At 45.9% G+C, this 21,357-nt stretch overlaps 1 protein-coding gene across 1 annotated transcript in view; it reads right to left on the minus strand.

Moving 5' to 3' along the window:
* The window catches only part of fat2 (FAT atypical cadherin 2), a 55,863-nt gene that overhangs the window by 17,802 nt on the left and 16,704 nt on the right, over positions 1-21,357 (minus strand). The window contains exons 4-17 of the mRNA XM_060063682.1: positions 20,676-20,734; positions 19,345-19,656; positions 17,874-18,081; positions 15,227-15,366; positions 14,984-15,046; positions 13,962-14,174; positions 12,605-12,815; positions 8,522-12,189; positions 7,878-8,271; positions 6,214-6,413; positions 5,598-5,751; positions 4,874-5,107; positions 3,161-3,550; positions 1-44 (exon numbers count right to left, since the gene is read on the minus strand). The exon at positions 1-44 is cut by the window's left edge and continues 168 nt beyond it. Coding sequence (XP_059919665.1) covers positions 1-44; positions 3,161-3,550; positions 4,874-5,107; positions 5,598-5,751; positions 6,214-6,413; positions 7,878-8,271; positions 8,522-12,189; positions 12,605-12,815; positions 13,962-14,174; positions 14,984-15,046; positions 15,227-15,366; positions 17,874-18,081; positions 19,345-19,656; positions 20,676-20,734 — 6,290 coding nt within the window. The remainder of the gene's footprint in view (positions 45-3,160; positions 3,551-4,873; positions 5,108-5,597; positions 5,752-6,213; positions 6,414-7,877; positions 8,272-8,521; positions 12,190-12,604; positions 12,816-13,961; positions 14,175-14,983; positions 15,047-15,226; positions 15,367-17,873; positions 18,082-19,344; positions 19,657-20,675; positions 20,735-21,357) is intronic.

The following is a 21,357-nucleotide window of genomic DNA, read 5'->3' on the forward strand; positions in this document are numbered from 1 at the left end:
CCTGTGGACCTCGTAGTCCAGGGCCCGCGCCAGGGTCAGCAGACCTGCGGGGGGACGCAGCCAAATGAATGAATGAATGAATGAATGAATGAATGAATGCATTTCATTGGTCGTAACCTTCTCACATTTTTAAGAGCATACACTTACCTACATATATACATACATACATACACGCCTACCTATACCCAAAAGGGTCAATACTTATAGCCAGTACATTTCGACCATAAGATTGAAAGTATCCTAAATAATGCGAATATCGATAATGAGAATAACAATGTTCATCATCATCCCCATTATCAACATTCTCATGAAGTGATACTACTCAAGATAGACTGTAGTCCAACCGTTCTATCAGTGTGTATCAGGCTGAGGTCTCTACAGCGTCAGTTAAAGTCAAACCAATCACCACCATGCCTGCTACGTACCGCAACTAAAAAAACCAACACCAATGTTAATCGTCAAAAACGACTTTGTTGTGCTGATTCTGTCAGCAATGCTTGTAGCACATTCATCTTTTGGAAACACCATGTCCTGAAGGTCATCGTTTGGGAAAGTTAGTGGACAAAATAAAATAACAATGTCTTACCACAAAGACAAAAAAGTCCAACTGCTAGTGTTTACAGTGGCGTGCTAATGCTAAATAATCTCAGGAACAACAGAGCCGTTTTGCCAAATTATATGAGCAATATATGTCTTAGTGAAGCTAGGATAGACGGTTCTGATGGTTTAATCACGCCGTCCACAGTGGTCCTTTAAACTTCCTTGAGAGTGAGAGTCCCAAACCACCCTGCAATACCATGCTCTACCACTCTTCTCTTTAAGAACAGATAGTACAGATAGAGCTTCATTAATCCCAGAAGGGAAAGTCACAAGTTGATATTCTTGTTTTAAATCTATTTTCATGGCTCCATAGGATCGCTAGTAGGAATCAAACCTGGGTCGCTAGGAGGAGTATTGCCTACCTGGTTAGAGCACTAGCAGGTTGAGCCACCGTGACGCCCAGGGGCTTTCTACAGTGAATGAGTTTGTCACTACCATTGAACAGTGTTTTGTTTATTGAGTATTTGAGATTGTACTGAGTCTATTTTCTCAACAGATCAGTAGCGACAACATATCTGGTGCCAAGTCTGATTGGCACGGCTGGTGACAACAAGTGATGGCTAAACGTGCTGCAGGTTCAGATCTATTAAAAAAACACACCAGTAACTGACAAACTAGCCAATACATGTTAAGTGTTGCTTTGCACGAGCAAACACACACACACTACTCTACAACAGTAGTGCTTCTGTGTCTCCTTGTTGTGCTGCTTGTTAGGGAGGGATCAAAAAGTCAATTTCAAACAACCTTTGTACCCCAAGGACTTACTCTATCTTATCCAGGTCTATGTTGTTCTACTCTACCCAATTATGTTACACACAGTTGTATTACATTTCTCTCTATTCAGTGACATTCTACCTATCTATTTATTATTTAATCAAAATGTCCGCCCCAGGGAATAAAACAATCATGTTCCAAAGACACAGTGGTTTTGAATCTTGAATGTAATGAGTATGTCAGGTTGGCCACGCGATGAACCACCGTTGTTATTGACTTTAATTGTGATCACATGTCTGAGATTAATGGTGTGGGGGCAGATTGCCAATTTCAACATTTCGTGACATGGTGTTGCAAAAAGCCAAACGTTTCCCACGCCATGTCTCAGTAAAGTTGCCAGAAGTTGGAGTGGCCCTGGATGGTTTAACACATCCTTTATATCCTCTTTAGAGGTGACAGGGATTAGGACTAGTGGAGACCGAGAATCAAGCATGCAGATCACTGAACAAACACACACAGCTCCTGTGGTGTTGACAGAAAGAGAGCGAGAAGAGAAGAGAAGAGAAGAGGAGAGAGAGAGAGAGAGAGAGAGAGAGAGAGAGAGAGAGAGAGAGAGAGAGAGAGAGAGAGAGAGAGAAGTCAAGGACAGTTTATTCTTGTGTGCGTCTTCTGTATTTATTTCTGTTGTTTGTGTGTGCGTTGGTGTACCTTTGTAAGTAGGTTAGTGCGCTTTCTGCTGCAGCTGCACCGGTTTGACAACTGATAACAGAAACTTCAACTAATACTACTGATCCTATCCAGATATAAGCGCTCAGCTACAGCACATTATAGACAGTATTGCTTTGTGTGTGCCTGGGGTGTTGAGTGCATTCATGTGCAGAGGAATGATAGGGAACGTCAAACAGTCTTATATAGTACTAATTTAACCTCTAACCTGAGGTGTCACAATGAATGGCCCACATTCACCCATTCATACGACTCCTGGCCTGCCCTCCATTTTAATCAATTCAGGCGCACCTTCCCCGTTTCGTACACACATCTGTACACACTCATTGTCAAATTCATAGGGGTAAGGAAAGAAGGTTGGAAGGAAGGAGGGATGAGGGAAAGGAAATGAAATTAGGAAGGATATAAGACAGCTACGTATAAAAAAAGTGTCAAGGATCCTTTCTTTCTTCTATTTTTCTTGGGTTCTAAAGAAGACAGGAAGTTGAGATGAAGGAAAGGAAAGAAATTAAGGAACGAAGACAACAGGTTACAACACATCTAATACAGGTTCACTTTTCGGTGAATAGAGGAATGAGAGAGTGAAGCAGAGGGGTAGATGAGCCACTGAAAGCATGTCAGTGCCAATCCACTCTATTTTTCTTGATGTGTATACGAGTGTGTGAGTGTTTGTGTGGGTTGGTGTGTATGGAGTGTGCATACGAGTTTGCTTATGTATGGAGTGTATATATGAGTGTGTGTTTATGGAGTGTGTATATGAGCATGTGCACGACATAGTGTGTGTGTGTGTGTGTGTGTGTGTGTGTGTGTGTGTGTGTGTGTGTGTGTGTGTGTGTGTGTGTGTGTGTGGTGCTGGCTCCAGGGCAGACAGTTTGGCAGGGGGTGTTTCATTTTTCATTGCCCTGAGTAGTTTAGTATCTCCTTAACAATAGGCAGGGTTCGTGTCGCAGCCTGTTGCAGCCAGTAAACAAACAGTCCAATTGCCTTTCGACGCCGCTGCAAAATAACCCGAACAACCGCAAGGGTTGATAACCACGGGGTGGGTGTTGATGTGTGGACCTCCGTCTGGGAAGCAGTTAACGTTGATGGATTAAAACGGGGCAACAGGAAGTGGTCGTACCTGCATGCTGGTCCAGGAGGAAGCGTCCGTCTTCGTTCCCGGACACGATGCTGTAGAGGATCCGGTCGGGACCGCCGGCGTCGCCGCCGAGCGCCGCGACGCTCAGCACCTCCGACCCCACCGCAAGGGATTCTGGGAGCTGGGCCGTGTACTCGGAGCTGAGGAAGACGGGCTGGTAGTCGTCCAGGGAGACCACGTTCACCGTCACCGTGGCGACCGAGGAGAGTTGGCGCGGCAGGCCGCGGTCCCACGCCTTCACCTGGAGCTCGAAGGCGGCCCGCGCCTCGGGGCTCAGCGGGCGCTCCAGACGCAGGATCCCCGAGAACTCATCCAATGAGAAGTAGCCCCCGCCGCCGCTCACGAGGGTGTACCGGACCTCCGAGTTGATTCCTTGAAGGGCACGTACATAAGACACGGAGTCACCGACAACACCGTTTGGTCTTCTTCTTTATATTTGTTTCTATGTTATTTCTTTTCTATGTTGGACCACTTTTTGAATTCCGTCAACTAAATCCCACTAAAATGGGAAAAGGTTAATATGTTGAGTGTAAAGAAATAAAATTGCAAATAGGGATTTAGTTTCTATTCACATTTAAATCCATACACTTAACCATAAGAGATGATTTAGGGCAGAGGCTGACTCATAGATAGTGATTTCCATTTACAGTTTTTTCAATAGAATATGGCCATTTGGACATTTACAGAGTGACACTGGACGATTCCTTCCAATGGAAGAAATAACCGTCTCCAATGATTGCGGGCCTAGTTGCCTGTGTCATCTAGTGCCATCCAAGTTATCTTGGGAATTACAACAAAGAGACTTTTGAACATTTGATACATTTCACATAACTGTTTTACCCTTTCCTTTTTTTCCAGGCCTACTCTGATGGTGTGGTGTGTGCTTGTTGAACACTTTTCTTTCTCCCTCTTTACACTGAAATGTGGACCTTACCTTTAGATGTCAGCTGCTTATTTGTATTCTCATGTTTATCATATTGACCCCAGGCCTGGATTTAACTAACCCATGGCGGGTTGGATCAAGTTAAATTCCCTGTGGTTAATCAATGTCTCTAGAGCAAGGCACTTATAGGCATTTATAGTGTTGCTATCTTGACTGGCACAAGGTGGATGTTCTGGATGCAGATGATGGTTGGTACAGATGGTATTAAGTACAAATGGTGTTTGGCACAGTGAATATTTAAGTGGGCGTTAAGAATGAAAATACCTGCTGGAACATGCCATCAAAATCTCTTATGTCTACCACACAAGCACACACACAATCAAAAACACACACATCGGTACATGTACCTGTACACGCCCACAGATATACACACAGATACACCCCAATTCCAAGACTCACACACACTTACACAGACGACAAGCATGGACTCACACACAGACCGAGAGAAAGAGGCACACACACACAAACACACCGAGCGTGGAGATGATTGCCGTGTGTGTGGGTGAGAGAGAGTCGTCGCAACTTGTTCTCACACACAATGAAGGCTCCCAGAAGGTTGTGAATCACCCTTTGTGCTGAAACTACACCATTCCTCACAATTTTAGTCATTACTTGTAAATGTAACGGCATGCACCCATTTCGAGGCACCATTGAAGCAGATGTGACTGTACAGGGGGGGGGGGGGGTTAAGCTATAAGCTTTGAAGCTGCATTGAAATTGCATCATGTGACCTGTCAGCATTTTAGTCTCACCAGTGTCGGTGTCCTTGGCGTAGAGGACGGCAAGCGGCGTCCGGACCGTGGTGTTGTCGAACACGGTCACCTCGTAGCGGTGGGAGGAGAACCGCGGTGGGTTGTCGTTCATGTCCCGGATCATCAGCAAGATGTCCGCCTGGCACGAACTCCCGCCGCCGTCCGTCGCCTTGACAACCAGGTTATGCTCCATCTCTTGCTCGCGGTCCAACACGGCCATGGTGAAGAGCTCCCCTGAAGAGGGTAGATGGAGATAAGTTAAGTTGGGGATCGTCTGTTAATCTGTAACTTTCTTCTATTTCCTTTTTTTTTTTTTTTACAGCTATTTAGTAAGAAATAAAATGTATACTACATAGATACACACACACACACACACACACACACACACACACACACACACACACACACACACACACACACACACACTCCTAGCTATTCCTGGTAGGAAGGCTCTTAGTGTTATCCATTTCTATGGACACAGAACGAAAGGCAAGCTGGTCCGGTGTTAGGCAGCCAGTTGTTGTTTCCCATCCTGCAAGAGTCAATATTGTTGCCATCTTTATTTTAGACACGTCTTGGTGACGTTACATAAGAGTGTCTATTTATGAGTGTGACTCAAAAAGATCAAAAAATAACAATTATGTTTTGGGTTCAACGTCAAAGACTACATAGACGTACAAAGCGTGTTTTTTCTCCTAATTTGCTGCGTGGGCGGCTGAGTTACCTGTCTGTTGGTTGAGATGGAACTTGTCTGCGTCGGGGCCGTGCAGGCCGTAGGAGACGAGGCCGTGAGCCCCTGTATCGCGATCCGATGCCGACACTTTGAGGATGAACACATTGGACGGGGAGTTCTCCATCACCACCTCCGTGTACACAAGCTGGGCAAAAGAGGAGCTTTAGTGTTAGTGGCAAAGCATTGACGCGAATATAGATACACTGTAAAACCTAACCCAAACTGGCTTGATGACACTGTAGAACATACTATCTTACTATCTAAACTTACATGGTGACACTGTAAAACATATCTAAACTGAACTGAGGACACTGTAAAACATATATGCACCGTAAACTGACCTGAGTACACTGTTGAACACAAATGCACTGTAAAACACATCTTACTGACCTGATGACACTGTACATTTTTTATGCACTGTAAAACATCTCAAAACTGTAATATGTAAACTGACCTTATGACACTGTAATAAGTATAAACACTGTAAAAGATATATACATATGCTATATATATATATATATATATATATATATATATATATATATATATATATATACTGTAAAACCCAATCGAAACTAACATAGTGTAAGACATAATGAAAACTGACCTGTTGACACTCTGGGCTGTTGTCGTTGACATCCAGCACGTGGACCTCGGCAGTGGCTAGGGCCTGAAACTTCCCGTCAGTGGCAGTGATCTGCAGGGTGTACCGGTCCTTCGCCTCCCTATCCAGGGGCTCTTTCAGAATCAGACCCCACTCCCCCTCTTCCTCTTGGATGATGGCAAACTGCCCCATAGGGTCCCCGTCTGCACAACACACCACACATGACATGGTTAACGAGGAACCAATCACTGCAAGGCATAGTCTTGTGGTTACGGTGTTGGTGTGACCTCCAGGCGACGAAAAGCCATCTGGGTTCGAGCCTGCAGTCAAACAATCTGTTGTGTACTATTGAGTCATTCAGCTGGTGCTTTTATCCAAAGACATTCACAGTGAATTTAAATACATGTCTTTAAGAAGCAGGCAGGGTTTGGGGCGTCTTGCTCAAGGATACCCACAGAAAGTGGTGTGGAAATGGGGGTTTGAACACAGAACCTCAACCTCAGAGCCATACCCGCTAACTGCTCAAGACTATATGGCTCCTCACCTGTATGCATGCTTGGACAAGAAGCCTAACCCCTTACCTGCACTCTAACGACAAGTTTCAAAATATTCTCAAAGTGACTCAATAGTAGATAATAGTAGATAGCATAGCAACAGGTTGGCGCACTACCGGTTTAGCCGGATGAGATCACTGATCACATGTGATGAAGCCACACCGCAAGACACTATTATGCTCTGTAAGGTGACCTTGGGTGTCTTGAAAGGCGCCTCTAAATGAAATGTATTATTATTATTATTATTATGTTTGTTTTTTTGGTGCTGTTCCTTAAGGCTCCTGGTATCAGCATTTCCCTACTCTGTAATAAAGTCACTAATATAGCTCCCATCGGATCTCCTGCATCATTATAAAAATTAGTCTATGAGCTGACAATACAGGATCATCTTTTCCCCAAGACGATCAGGGAAGTTAAGGGATGGGACGTATGCAGTGACTTCCAGTTGTGCAGCTGCTAATATTGCACTACATCATTATAGAAGGTTTCACAACAGCTTTCTTGCCGCCAGCCCAACTAATACTTATCTCGGTGTGACCTGCGTGTGGGAAGGAACAGCAGTCGTTCCTGCCCTTAGCTTGAGGGAATTAGAGTTTCAGTCCTGTCAACCTGGTTCTGTGTGATCACATGTCATTCTACACATGCTGATTATAGAGATCAACAAGAGATTTAAATGATCCCAACCACTGTTTTGATTGATCCCACGGTAGAAACAACTTGAAAGAGTTCAATAATTGGGGAAGGGCACGCGTGACAAAGTCACAAACACAGACACACATACACACACACCTGGGCGCAGTGGGCCTGCCTCTGCACAAACAAACACACCCACTATGTGTTTTTGCACACTGGTTAATGTGGGCCTGTGACGCCTTCTGTCATTGCAATGTTTTATTATAATTATCTTAGCTTCCTTTTACATTTTCTGTATGTATCTGCTGTGAATTTGAATTTTGAATGTGAATTTTGATTGCACATCTGCATTTTTCTGTTATTAATTTATTTGTACCTACAATGGTCGTTAAGCAGATTGAACTGCAGCATTTTGTATGCAATGCACCATACAAATAAAGTTGAATTAAATCTTGCACCCAAACAAGTGTGCGCACACACCTGTGATGTAGCACGTCACCAGCCGGTTCTCCAGGGAGACGTCGGCGTCCGTGGTCGTCATGGAGACGATGACGCCGCTGGGCCAGCGGTTCTCCAGCGTGGAGCCGCGGTACACGTCCTCGGTGAAGCGCGGCGCGTTGTCGTTCTCGTCCGTCACCGTCACCTCCACCGCCACGGAGGAGGACAGTGCCGCGTCGCCGCCGTGGTCCGTGGCCACCACGAGGAAGCGGTACAGCCTGGCCGCCTCGCAGTCTACTGGGCGCGCCACCGTGATCCAGCCACTGTCGCCGTCAATGGAGAACACGTCGTTGACGGCGGGGTTGCCCCCGGGCGCCGGCTCCAGGCTGTAGGTCACCTGACCGTTGATGTCCATGTCCGGGTCGTTGGCGGTCACCTGAGAGCAGAAAGCGTTCATTTATTTTTTGGCATTGGTACTCATGCAAAAGCTTTTGAATGCAATGCTTTTACAACAAATCTTTTTGACATAACATGAAAACTGTTTCAATGAAATGTCTCACTTAACGTGACCTTATTTTACCCTACTTCTAATTTCCCATCTTCAACCTCCGGCCCATTCATCTATAATCCCCTTCGATCAACCTATCAAGCCCCACACGATATCTCATCTTATCCCATCATCTCACCTGGATGACGGTGGTACCAGCAGGCATGTTCTCCGCCAGGTATGCCCGGTATGGGTTTGCCTCAAACACGGGCTGGTTATCATTCACATCCTGGACCTGGATGTTGACAGAGACCAGAGACGCCACCTCGGTACCGTTATGGTTCCCTTGTGCCAACACGTCAATCTGGTACCATTTTGTCCTCTCATGGTCGATGGTCTTCTCCACCAGCAGGGTGCCGCTCTCTTGGTCCAAGCTGAAAACCTTGTCCTTGTTACTGTCCACTGTGTTGCCGTTTACCAGGCTGTATATGAGAGGGGTGTCCGAATTGGCCCTTACTATTCCGATCTCTGTGCCCACGGGAACGTCTTCAGCGGCTGAGAAAGTGTACAGTGGCTCTGTGAATTTGGGCAGAGGAACCTCAGGAGCGACCACAGTCACCTGAAGGGGGACCGTCGAGTTGTAGAAGGGAAGCCCCCCATCACGGGCCTTCACCTTGAAGTTGAAGATCTTGTTCTCCATGCCCACCAGACTTTCCTTGATGCTGACCACGCCGGTGAAAGGGTTGACCTCGATGATGTCTTCCGTCACCTCCTCCGCCTCGTCCACCATGTAGGTGACGTCTGCGTTCTTACCCTCGTCTGCGTCGTAGGCCATGATCTGGATGACGGGGGAACCCTTGTTGACGGTGGACTGGATGGACACCTGGTACTCTGTGGCCTTGAAGAGGGGCGCGTTGTCGTTTTCGTCGGTGAGGATGATCTTCACCGTGCAGAACGCCACCCTCCCGCCTCCGTCTTTAGCCATCACCTTAATGGCGACCACTCTCTGGGTCGGGTTCTCTCGGTCGAGCGGCTGTGTTGTGATAATCTGCCCATTGCTGTCGATGGCAAACTTGTCATCCGCTAGTTTGTTGATGATGGTGTAGTCCACACTGCCGTACGGCCCGTCGTCGGGGTCTATGGCCGCCAAGCGGATCACGCGTGTTCCAGCGTCTGCGTTTTCGGCCAGCTCTGCCTCATAGAGGTTCTGTTTGAAGTAGGGACTGTGTCGGTTACTGTTCATCATTTCTATATTCACTGGTGCTGTGTTCTGGAAGACTCCATCTGATACAGCCACCGTCAGGTTGTAGTAGGGGTTCAGATTTCTCTTACATACATTAGAGAAGGAGATAAGCCCAGAGGATTCGTTGATGTTAAAATGCCGGGCTTCGTTTCCGGACAGGATTCTGTACTTGAGGTCATTCAAATCCTTGTCGTCTGGATCCGAGCCCTGAATTTTGATAACGATGTGCCCACACTTTGCCATCTCGTCCAGTGATACATCATACTGGGAATCAGCAAAGTTTGGTGGGTTATCGTTGACGTCAGTGACGTTAACGACGACATTGGCCTCAGTGCTAAGAGGAACGGTGCCATTGTCAGTTACTTTGATTTTTAAATGAAATTGCTTGGTGGTTTCATGATCCAGTATCTGAGTGTTTACAATGAGTCCAGTGTCCGGGTCTAACTCAAAGAAATCTGTCTCGTTCCCTTCTGTTTTTACCATTTGGAACATCAGATCTTTATTTCTCTCAGAATCCCAGTCTGAGGCAAATACCTGTAAAACTGAGCTGCCAACAGGAAGGCCCTCCGGAATGTCCACAGAGAACGGTAACTTTGAGAAAATCGGAGCGTTGTCATTTACGTCCTCCACTTCGATTTCAACAGACGCTTCAGAGAAAGCTCCTGTCACAGAATCAGTGGCACGCACAGTCAAAACATGCATGGACTGGCTCTCGTAGTCCAACGGGTTTGTAACAGTTAGCACTCCTGTTTTGAAGTCTATATGGAAATGTTTCGTACTGTTGTCCTCCTCCAAGCTATAAATGAGCCGATAGCCCTCTGGATTCCTAGCCTGCACGTGTAAAATGGTGGTGAAGGGGGGAACGTTTTCTGGGACTTTAAGAGGATAAAGCAATGTCTGGAAAACAGGATTTGTTCGGTTTCTCAATTGGATGCTGAGCTGTGCTGTTGTGCTATGTCTGGGTTCACCGTTATCCTCGGCCAGGATGGTGAGGACATACTTGTTCAGAACATCAAAGTCAAGGGGTCGTTGAAGGGACACATCCCCCACCCTAGGGTCAATCCTGAACAGACCAAAGTCTTCCTCGAGGGAGTAGATGATGGATTTATTTTCTCCAAGATCTCTGTCATTGGCCATTGCCTGATATAAAACATCCCCTGGCTCCGAGTCCTCTGAGACCAACATAGAGAACGGCAGGTTGAGAAACTGTGGGGCATTGTCATTCACGTCGTCTATGTAGACCTTGACCTGGGTTTTGGTCCTTCTAGGTGGTACCCTCAGGTCACGAACCTCAACTACTACCTCGTACATGTCTTGCTCCTCTCTGTCAAAAGGGACACCTGTGGTTTCAAGAATACCTGACGTTTGGGATATGGTGAACCGACCCTTCGGGTTCAGAACGGTAAACACAAGAGGTTCGTTCCGGTGGCAGCCAGTGGGTCTGAGGGCTGCTAATGTTTTAACCAATGATTGGTTCTCCACAACCCTGGCTGAATAGGATTTCTCCCTAAATCCAAGGCCACTTGCTGTCAAGTTAAATAAATGCACCTTGACAATAGCAGAGTCTTTATAGAGCCCATCGGTAGCTTTCACAACAAGCTCATAAAGCGGCCTGTATTCTAGGCTATCAATCACACTGATGACCCCAGTCTTGGGGTGGATTGAAAAGGCATCGTGAAGATTGCCCTCTGTGATGAAATAGGAGATTTCCGAGTCAGCGTCGACGGCCGAAATCTGTAAAACCTCTGTGCCTGTGACAGCTGGGAAGATGATGGATGCCTCGTATTCCGCTGCTGTGAACTGTGGCGGGGAGTCATTCAGGTCCATGATGTGAACGGTGACCTTGGCAGCGTGTTCAGCATACCTCGGCGGCTCCCCAGAGTCCTTCACCTGCACACTGAAATGATGCACGGCCTTGGCCTCGAAATCAACTGGTGACGCTAAAGACAGTGTGCCCATGTTGAGGTCTATCTTGAAAACGTTAAGCGCCTCTGGTTCCACAATGTGATAGACCAACAGTGAGTTTGAGTCTCGGTCTGCGTCCGAGGCCTGGATGACCAACGGGGTGTTGCCCTCTCCCATCACCATGCTGTTGACGTGAGCAGCCTCACTGATCTGCCCCCGGTACTCCCGCTGCTGGAAGACGGGAGCGTTGTCGTTCTCGTCGATCACGTAGACGTGGACGACCGCCTCGGACAATGCCCCGGCCGAAGTGGAGGCCGTCACACGGAGCTTATACGAGTCGTGTTTCTCAAAGTCCAAGTGCTTCAGGACGGAAATTGAACCGGTGTAAGGGTTAATTTGAAAGGTCCTATTGGGGTCGCCGCTTTTGACACCATAGTGTACTGCTGCCGGGCTTGAGGCGGAAATGGTCACCAGCAACGATCCAGGAGAGCTGAGCTCACTAATCTCAGCAAAGTACTCCTCGGATGTAAAGGCTGGAGGGGTTTGTTCAGAGATGAGGACGGAGATGTGGATGGAGCAGACGTCGCTACGCTGGGGGAAGCCCTGGTCGGTGGCCTTCACAGTCAGCTGGAACTTCTCTTGGGGATGGAGGTCCAAAGGTTTGGTTAAACTGATGGATCCCAGCACTTGGTCAATGGAGAAGAGATGGTCGATGTTACCTGTAACGAGACAAAAGAAAATATGAGGTTGTTCAAGTTTAATAAACTATTAGAGCTGAACTGATTTATATAATAACCTATGTAAAAACATTTTTTACACAGGGAAATCTTGAATATTAAAAGGCTTTTGATTACGAATATTAAGCCCAGAGTGGCCGCCTGCCTTTTTGAAATGTAGATTGTCCGAGGCTATGAGAGAAACTAACAAATTTCCTCCGAGCTCTTCTTAACAGAATTCTTTATGCTGCTTTCACTGCTCTAGAATAAAACAGGGCTACAGCCTGTGCACAAAACGCTGCAGTTCTACCAAGCAAGGGAAATTAAAACCCATGTCACTGGGTAATTGTGAAGCTGACACGTGTAAGAACAGAGAAGACTAATCCTACTGCTACCTGACACAAAGGCCTCCACTCACCGGAGTGCAGAGAATAGGCGATGTCCGCGTTGCTGCCCGTGTCCTTGTCCAGCGCCTTGACCTGAATAACCTGCGACCCCGTGGCCGCCATGTTGGAGAGGATAGCCTCAAAGCGGGGACTCAGGAATATGGGGGAATGGTCGTTGCAGTCCTCCACATAAACCATCACCCTCGCAAAGTTCCTCTTTACCGGGATATCCTGGTCGCGGACCTGTGAGGACGCAAGGCATGCAATTGTTAATAATTCGTATTTAAATTGAATATGTAATATCTCAGCATTTGAGCATGTTGTTTGTGTATATATATGTAGATTTTACTATTTTACTGCCTTATCTGTTTAAACGCACGCAAACTAAACAAGTAACGCATGAACAGTCCATGGCAATGCATATTAACGGGGGGACACATGCATATTAGGAACACAAGTCGATAACGATAATGCATACAATACTGATAAGAAACAATGTTTATAATGTATTGCGTATATCATTAAATAGAACCACAGTTACCGCATATCATATTTTATATCATATACGTTTTCTTTGCCGGAATTTTTTGAGAACTCAGAATTTCTGAAGTTGTGGAAGAAAACCTTATTCCATGTGTGAATAAGGCCATATTATTTGGCCATAAACTGAACCATTTGCAGTGTGAAATTCATGTACATCCGTCTCATCGGAGACTGCAGACGCGCTGTCAAAATATCAACTCGTCAGATTCAAATGCAGTCATGGCTCTTAAAGGGGATGGGAGCTGGCACTCTCATTGGTTTATTGCACGTTAAGCCCAAACCACACCTACGGGTAATTAGGCTACTTCAGACCAACCCTTTTTAGATATGCGCCGGGCGCAAGAGTCATTTTTCGCGCCGGTAAACTAGCGACATCGCCGTAGAACCGCCCACAAAGCTACTTGCGCTTGCCGCTTCTCACTTGAGTTTCAGACCGTTAAAATAGGGCCCTCAGTGTTATTAATTTATGTTAATACAGGTAAACCGGGTCCTCAAACCGATAACCGTGTCATTGGGCAGAGCTATTGTGACAAGTCACAAATTCAATCAGAATTAATTGAGTGCAAGACCTCGTAATACTTTTTCATCAGCCGAGGTAACAGTTTATCTACTACGTTCATTCAGGATTTTACAGGACTACAACCCTCTTGACTTGAGTCTCCTCAATACGCCGGAAAATCGGCAACATTTACTTTGAAAAGCACTTTGATTTTTATGTAGCCACGCAAATTGTGATATCTTTGAAAGCTACATCTATTAAATGACCCAATGTAAATATATTTCTGTTTAGTTCTGTTCCCCTGATCATATTGCACATGCACTCCTCCGAGTCCCATGCTGATTTACCATGATGACGAGTGTATGGACAGTGATGTCTTCGTAGTCCAGCGCCTCGGTCAGGACCAGCACTCCGCTCTTGGGGTCCAGGTGGAAGTACTTGAGGCTATCGGGGTGGAGGCTGCTGTGGATGGAGTAGACTAGCCTGCTGTTGAAGTCCTGATCCTCAGCACTGATCTGCAGGATGTCCTTCCAGGGAGAGGTGTCCTCTGGGACACGGACCTAGGAGAACAGAGACCAGTTTAGTGTCGAGAGACCAGACAGGATCAGAGAGCAGATCACAGAGCAGATCACAGAGCAAATCACAGAGAAAATCACAGAGCAGATCACAGAGCAGACCACAGAACAGATCACAGAGCAGATCATAGAGCAGATCACAGAGCAGATCACAGAGCAGATCAGAGAGCAGATCACAGAGCAGATCAGAGAGCAGATCAGAGAGCAGATCACAGAGCAGATCACAGAGCAGATCAAAGAGCAGATCATAGAGCAGATCAGAGAGCAGATCACAGAGCAGATCAAAGAGCAGACCAGACAGGATCAGAGAGCAGATCACAGAGCAGATCAAAGAGCAGATCAGACGGGATCAGAGAGCAGATCACAGAGCAGATCATAGAGCAGATCAGAGAGCAGAGAGCAGATCAGAGAGCAGATTGGATCAGACACTAGCAATACACTAATAAAAAAATAATTCTGACCAAGTAAGAGCAATAATAATAATATATATATATATATATATATATATATATATATATATATATAATAATAATAATGGCATTTTAGAGCCCAGATAAGATGTTGGAGACCAGATGGAACACAGACACTTAGATTGATAGAAAAAATTTAGCTGCAAATGTATTTGACTTGTGCACTATCATTATAGTGCTGATTCTGAAGCCATCAGAAAATGACAATGAACAAACAGCTATATAAACTGTACCGCAACACATGATCATCTATACCAGGTTAACTTGTACTGTCAGTTCAGTCTCTCTGTCACATTCAGTCACGTGACCGGCAGCGGGCCTCACCTCGTACAGCGACTTCAGGAAGGCGGGGCGGTGCTGGTTCATGTCGATCACACGGATGTAGGCCTGAGGGTGGAGCAGAACCAAGTCAGTGACGGAGGCTGAAGGGGCACGGTGAAAGTGTATTGGAGTTGATGTCACCCGACCGAAATAAACAGTTTTTCGAACCTTAATGAATGCAGCCGCAAACTGCTGTGTGTGTGTGTGTGTGTGTGTGTGTGTGAGTGTGGTTGTGCGTATGTGGACCTGTGTGGTGGCGGCGTGATGTCCGTCCGTGACGCTGACGGTCAGGTTGTAGTTAGAGCGCCGAGCGGCGTCCAGGCGGCGGGCGATGAGGATGGTGCCCATGTTCCTCTGAATGTCAAAGTCATGATCTTCATCACCCCCTAGGAGGGAGGGGGAGGGAGAGGGAGAGGGAGAGAGAGGGAGAGGGAGAGGGAGAGGGAGAGAGAGAGAGAGAGAGAGAGAGAGAGAGAGAGAGAGAGAGAGAGAGAGAGAGAGAGAGAGAGAGAGAGGGGGAGAGAGAGAGAGAGAGAGGGGTAAATAAGGACCCTGGTAAAGTGTGTTGATTTTGAAGTATCATTCTATAACAGTGGGCTCCCCGGCCCGTTGGGTGCGATCCATCCAGAACCTGTGAGACCCTGAGGGGATTCACCACATGAACGTTGATCCAAAACCACAACCTGGATCTGTCCTTCGCTTTGTGGGGTTACTGGTTTGTGTGTGTTAGTGTGTGTGTGTGTGCGTGCGTGCGTGTGTGTGCGTGAGTGCACACAATTTCCATCTTTTATCTTTTCCATCTGCCTTTCTCTTTCTCCACCTCATCCCTTTGCTTAAACAGCTTTCTCTCTGTCCCTCCCTTTCTTCCCCATATCTCTCTAGTCCCACACCTCTGCCTCTCTATTTCCCTCTCTCCCCCATCTCTCTCTCTCTCTCTCTCTCTCTCTCTCTCTCTCTCTCTCTCTCTCTCTCTCTCTCTCTCCTCCCTGCTTTATTTCTCTCATCATTGCCATATCTCCCTCCTTCCACCCGCCCCTTCATGACACACTTGTTTCCGGGGGAAGCATTTGGCGGGAACACGCCCCGAGCAGAATGCTACCTCAGGAGGGCTCAAACTCCAGGCCCAGATGGTGTTTATCGGAGAGAATGAAATGTCAAGGCTCACCATGTCCTGCTTTTCTACATAAAACCCACGATACATGACATACTTTTTCCAGCAATAGTGGGCGTAGTAGAGGACATCAGGAGTGGAGGGGAAAAGTATGTTCTTATTGGGTTACAGGTTAGAGGGGAAGGGTAAGTGTAAGGTTAATAACTCCCAGTTTAAAGGTTACTGACTGAAAACCAGGAGAGCCAGGATTCTCTCCCATGTTTCTGTCTCTTTCTTCATCTCTCCATCCTCTGACTCTTTCTCTCATCTTTTTCTCTGCTGCTCAATCTCATGTATCCTTTTAACACAAAGTGTCATATAACATTTATACTAGCAGACAATTTTAATCCAAAGTGAATTGACTTGAACAAGACATTCAGGAGCAGGTAGGGGTGAAGGCATCTTTCCCAAGGATGCCTGCAGGTAGACTGTGCACACTGGGGCTCGAACTGAGAACCTTTTGGTGAGAGGTCAACACTATTCTGTCTTTGAAAATACTGCTATAACACTATCATTGGAGGATGAGGAGAGGAGAGAAGATGAGAGGACGAAGAGAAGCAAACGAGAGAAGAGGACAGGAGAGTATAAAGAGGAGGAGAAGAGTAGAGGAAAGGAGAGGAGGAAAGAGGACAAGGCTGAGGAGGAGAGGAGAAGAGAAAAGAAGAGAGATGAGAGAAAAGGGGAGATTCGGAGAGAGGAGGAGAGTGTAGGGAAAATACAACAGAACAGGTGGTCTGGCAGGTGAAGAGAGAGAAGAAGCTGATAATCTTTATCACACCTCCCGCTGCCTCTCGTCACCTCTCTCCCTCTCTCGTCACCTCATCGCTCCCTTACCACTTGTCATCTCTCTCTCCCGCTCTCCCTCTCCTCGTCAAGCTTTTCCTTCCTCTAATCTCCTCTGCACCCCTGCGGAGGCTGCGGTCCCCTCTTCATCAATCCTCTCATCTTTATTTCCGCAAACAACACATTTATCCTTTTGTAATCTTACAGCTCAATACAACATGTGACAAAGTAGCTGGCCTGTGGTTATGTGTAGACCTACACAAAGTAGCAAGCTAGAGTACAGGAAAATGGTTGTACTATTTGGCAACAGTCCAGTCCAGTGTGATATTGCTTAAACAACCCGAGCTACTTCCAGTATCCAACTCCTCAGTGTTGGGAAACCAATCCTCTGATCAAGCTTCTTCTGTAGAAGCAAAACTTGTCATTGAATCGGTTAACCCACCAAACACATTTGATGTGTCTGGAGTGAAACATTTTGTATCCCAGCATTCCTGGGTTCTGGGAAAAGGAACAGGGCCAGGCATGTTTAGATGCTCATCTGGATGGACGGTTCCCGAGACGCTGCCAGTCTTATAGCCCTGGCGCTGCACTAGTCAGCAGAATAAGCTAAGTGGCAATACTCTGAATGTCAGATATCACTTCAGCATACACACAGAGGGGAATAGAGAATAAGGCAAGTCTGCGGCAAGAGCTCCAGGCCAACGCTGCGCTCTTCGCTTTAGTGCAGCGGGAGCATTTCTCAGAAGAAAGTAGGATTTTAGCTTTTTCTCTCCTTGATAGATTGGTATCTGTGTGTCTGTCTGAGTGTGTGTGTGCATGTGTTATTTTTGGAAGTGCCTTTGTCTCATTGTGTGTGTTGTTAATTTTTATATATATATATATATATATATATATATATATATACATGTGTGTGTGTGTGTGTGTGTGTGTGTGTGTGTGTGTGGGTATTCATCATCTCACCTGTGATGGTGAACCACTTCAACCTGTGCGTCTCCGTCATGATAATACCGACCATGTGAGTGACAGGCTCGGTTTCCATGACGGCGAAAGTGAACTGCGGCTCGTCGAAGGTCAGTGGCTCGGAGGAGGCTGTCGGCACGGCGACCCACTCCACGTCCAGGCGTGCGGTCGACGACTGCGACGGTCTACCGCCGTCTGTGGCTTTGATCTGAGAACCCATGAGAATATATTTACATTGCTACTATAACTATTATGTGCACGTTTATATATATATTTTTTTTATCCCCCTTATTTCTGCTTCAACATTCCATGTGGGTAGCAAAATCATATCTTCTCATATTCTACGTTATAATTTCTTGCATAACATCTTGTCATGACCTTATTTATTGGATGTTATCAAATTGTGTCGCATAATATTATGCCATATCATGTCATACATTAATCGTATTGTATAATATTGTATAATATATCGTTTTACAAGCAGAAACCAATCAAATCATGGAGGATTTCATGGATGTATCGTGTGAGCCTGTGAGTATGTGTGTCCATTTTATGTGTGCGTCAGGTCTACAGACCCCAAGATGCTCTGGGCTGTAATTACTCCATCTATCTATTATATATGAAGTTCCTTGTTCATTCCATTGTGGGCCTTATACTCTTCATTATGCAGACGTATACTGGAGAACCATAGAACTGCCAATAAGTTCCCTGACAGCGTTTGGCCGGGAATCACGTTGCGTGCAGGCTGTAAACAAACCAAACAACGTGCGTGATGATGTCCGTCAACGAGAGCTGACTTTAACGTCATTGTTCTCAGCGACTCCGTCTGACACTGATTGGACCAAGACAATTTGGAGGGAGAAAACCCACTAACAGACTGCAGCCCCAGATATAGTACTGAAGGGAAATTCAAATTGAGCAGAAGTACTTAGGCGGGCGGAGCCAGGCTAGGTTTAAGCAAGGCCACGCTTAAACTGGAACAATTGCAGGAATTGTGATGTGAGCCACCAGAATATGTGTGAATGTGTATATGAATGGTTGTAAGTCGCTTTGGACTAAGGCGTCTGCTGAATGCCATAAATAATAATATAGCTAATAAAATAGTGAAATAACGCTGTCCTCATCCACTGCTGTTGCATATATCAAGGTTAAATGATTAGTAATTGAGAAATGTTACTTTAAGCGAGAGACTAATGACGTCAGACTCAGATTTCTCTGATTTTATTCAGACATGTCCGTGAACATGATCTTTGTTTGGTAAGTCTTGAAGCTGTTCTTAGTGGTGTGCCACAGTTTAAACACTCTCAGTTTATTTAAAGCTAAATCTTTATTGCTTTAAAATTGTGAGCCTAAGAAATAGTTACATATTGATCATACGTTTGTGTAATTATAAGTACATTTTCTGAGTTATAGATTAACTGACACGTTAAAGTTTAAATAGTAAAACTCAAAACCACAGAAATGTGTTTACCGTGAGGATGCTATAGTTTCCCGCCCAAAAGGGGCCCTGGGACGTTACTGCCCCGGTGCGCGGGTCGACCTGGAACCTGTCGTCCGTGTTGTCATGGAGACTGTAGGTGACCTCTGCGTTTGTGCCCGCATCGTCGTCACGGGCCACCATGCGGCACACTTCCTGCGTGTTGGCGTGCGCCCGCTGCTCGGGCAGCGTGATGTGGAACAGCTTGTCGGTGAACTTCGGCCGGTTGTCGTTCTGGTCCAGGACCCGGATGATCACTGTGGCGGTGGAGCTCAGCGCTGGAGACCCGTGGTCTGAGACTATGACCTAGGAGGAGGGGGGGGGGAGAAAACAAGTGATAACCGGTGTGATCGAGTGGTTAGCACCATTGGCTAGCAGCCCAGGGGGGCTGGGTTTCATCTGTGGGGATCAAGAAAGGCCTACGTGTAAACAATAGACATTTGATTTTGCCTTGTCTTTTTTAAAAAGTTTAAAAGGTTTGTGAACACATCTCTGTATGTACGTAGCGTGGTTCAATGTGCATGCGAGGGGATATTGATATTACTGGAAGATTTTGGTTGGGTTAAAACGATGTTTGTACAAGGAAGCAGAAGCACAAAGAAGTTGAGGAAGATTTGCAAAGATTTACAGACCTAAAGACGGGGCCACAACCCAAAAAAGGTTTGGAACCACTTTGTTAGCACGACATTGACATCACTGCTGATGGAAGACTGAGAGCTATGCTGGGTCATTAGTCTTTGACAATTACCTCAACAGATGGTAGACAGCGGAGTATAGACAATGTTTAGTACAACTAAGTGGAAAAAAGATTTTCAAACTAAGTCCCTTGTTTGTTGGTTTAGGGCACACAAGTCAAACAACATCAAGCACATCATTATGGTAATGATACTTGGAAGCAAATTTATCGTTTTTCTCCTACGTATCTAAGACTATAAGTAGTTGAGGTTCACAGGGTTTCTGTGCAGGCTTTAGACAGCAGTGTTTATGAGGCTATCACAATGTGAAAGTCTTTATAGTTAGTTGCTATGACAACAGATTATTGAGCAGCTACATGAAGAGTTTGTTTAGCTGCTAACATGAAGAGTTGACCAAGCAACTAACAACATTTTGTTTATTTAGCTGTTAACAGGAGTTTATTGATCAGCATATAATGTCAACATGAATACACTGAATGCGTTTGTTGCTAGAAATACCAAAATGAAGTTGGAAATTGTTTAGGAGCTCATGAAGATTTTATTTAGCTCCCCCAACACAAAGTGAGGGTATTTATCAGAATATAATTCAAATGTTAATATGTTTGGTTAGGAGTTAACGAGGGGTCTTACCTCTATAGTGTGTTCCTCTTTATCTTCCCGGTCTAGTTCAGCCAGTGTCAGGATCACTCCTAAACAAACAGAAACAGGAAACACACAGTAAGATCATTAGTGCTTGGAGGGCTTCTTTGGTGTGTGTGTGTGTGTGTGTGTGTGTGTGTGTGTGTGTGTGTGTGTGTGTGTGTGTGTGTGTGTGTGTGTGTGTGTGTGTGTGTGTGTGTGTGTGTCAGTGATATCATGCACATACTTGTGGAGAAAGTGTGTGTGTGTGTGTGTGCATGCTTTAGGCTTGTTAATTTATTGAATGCACATGTGGGCCTGGGCATGCATTGTTGTGATTATGTGTATGTCTGCTTAGTGTGTACGGAGATTGTGCGTGTGTGTTTGTGTGCGTGCGTCTGTGTGTGTTTGTGTTTGTTCAATGAGAGTACTATGCTGACATCTGAACCAACAGTGTGTGTTGGGGGTTGTTAATGTGAGGACAGGTGGTGGGGGGCATGTTTCTGGTCTTAAAGTCTTAAAGTCTGCGTGTGTAAGTAAGTAGTCTGCGTGTCACATATTCCCAGTCCTGCTTCGACTTGTGTACGGTTTGATGAACACTTCCTTGTGTTTGTGTTTCTTGTCGCTGTCCATGGGTGTATTTGTGTGAGTGTTTGCTTTGCTTTTGGTGTGTGTGTGTGTTTGGACAGACCAG

This window comes from Gadus macrocephalus, chromosome 10, assembly GCF_031168955.1.
Source record: "Gadus macrocephalus chromosome 10, ASM3116895v1".
NCBI classification, from domain to species: Eukaryota; Metazoa; Chordata; class Actinopteri; order Gadiformes; family Gadidae; genus Gadus; species Gadus macrocephalus.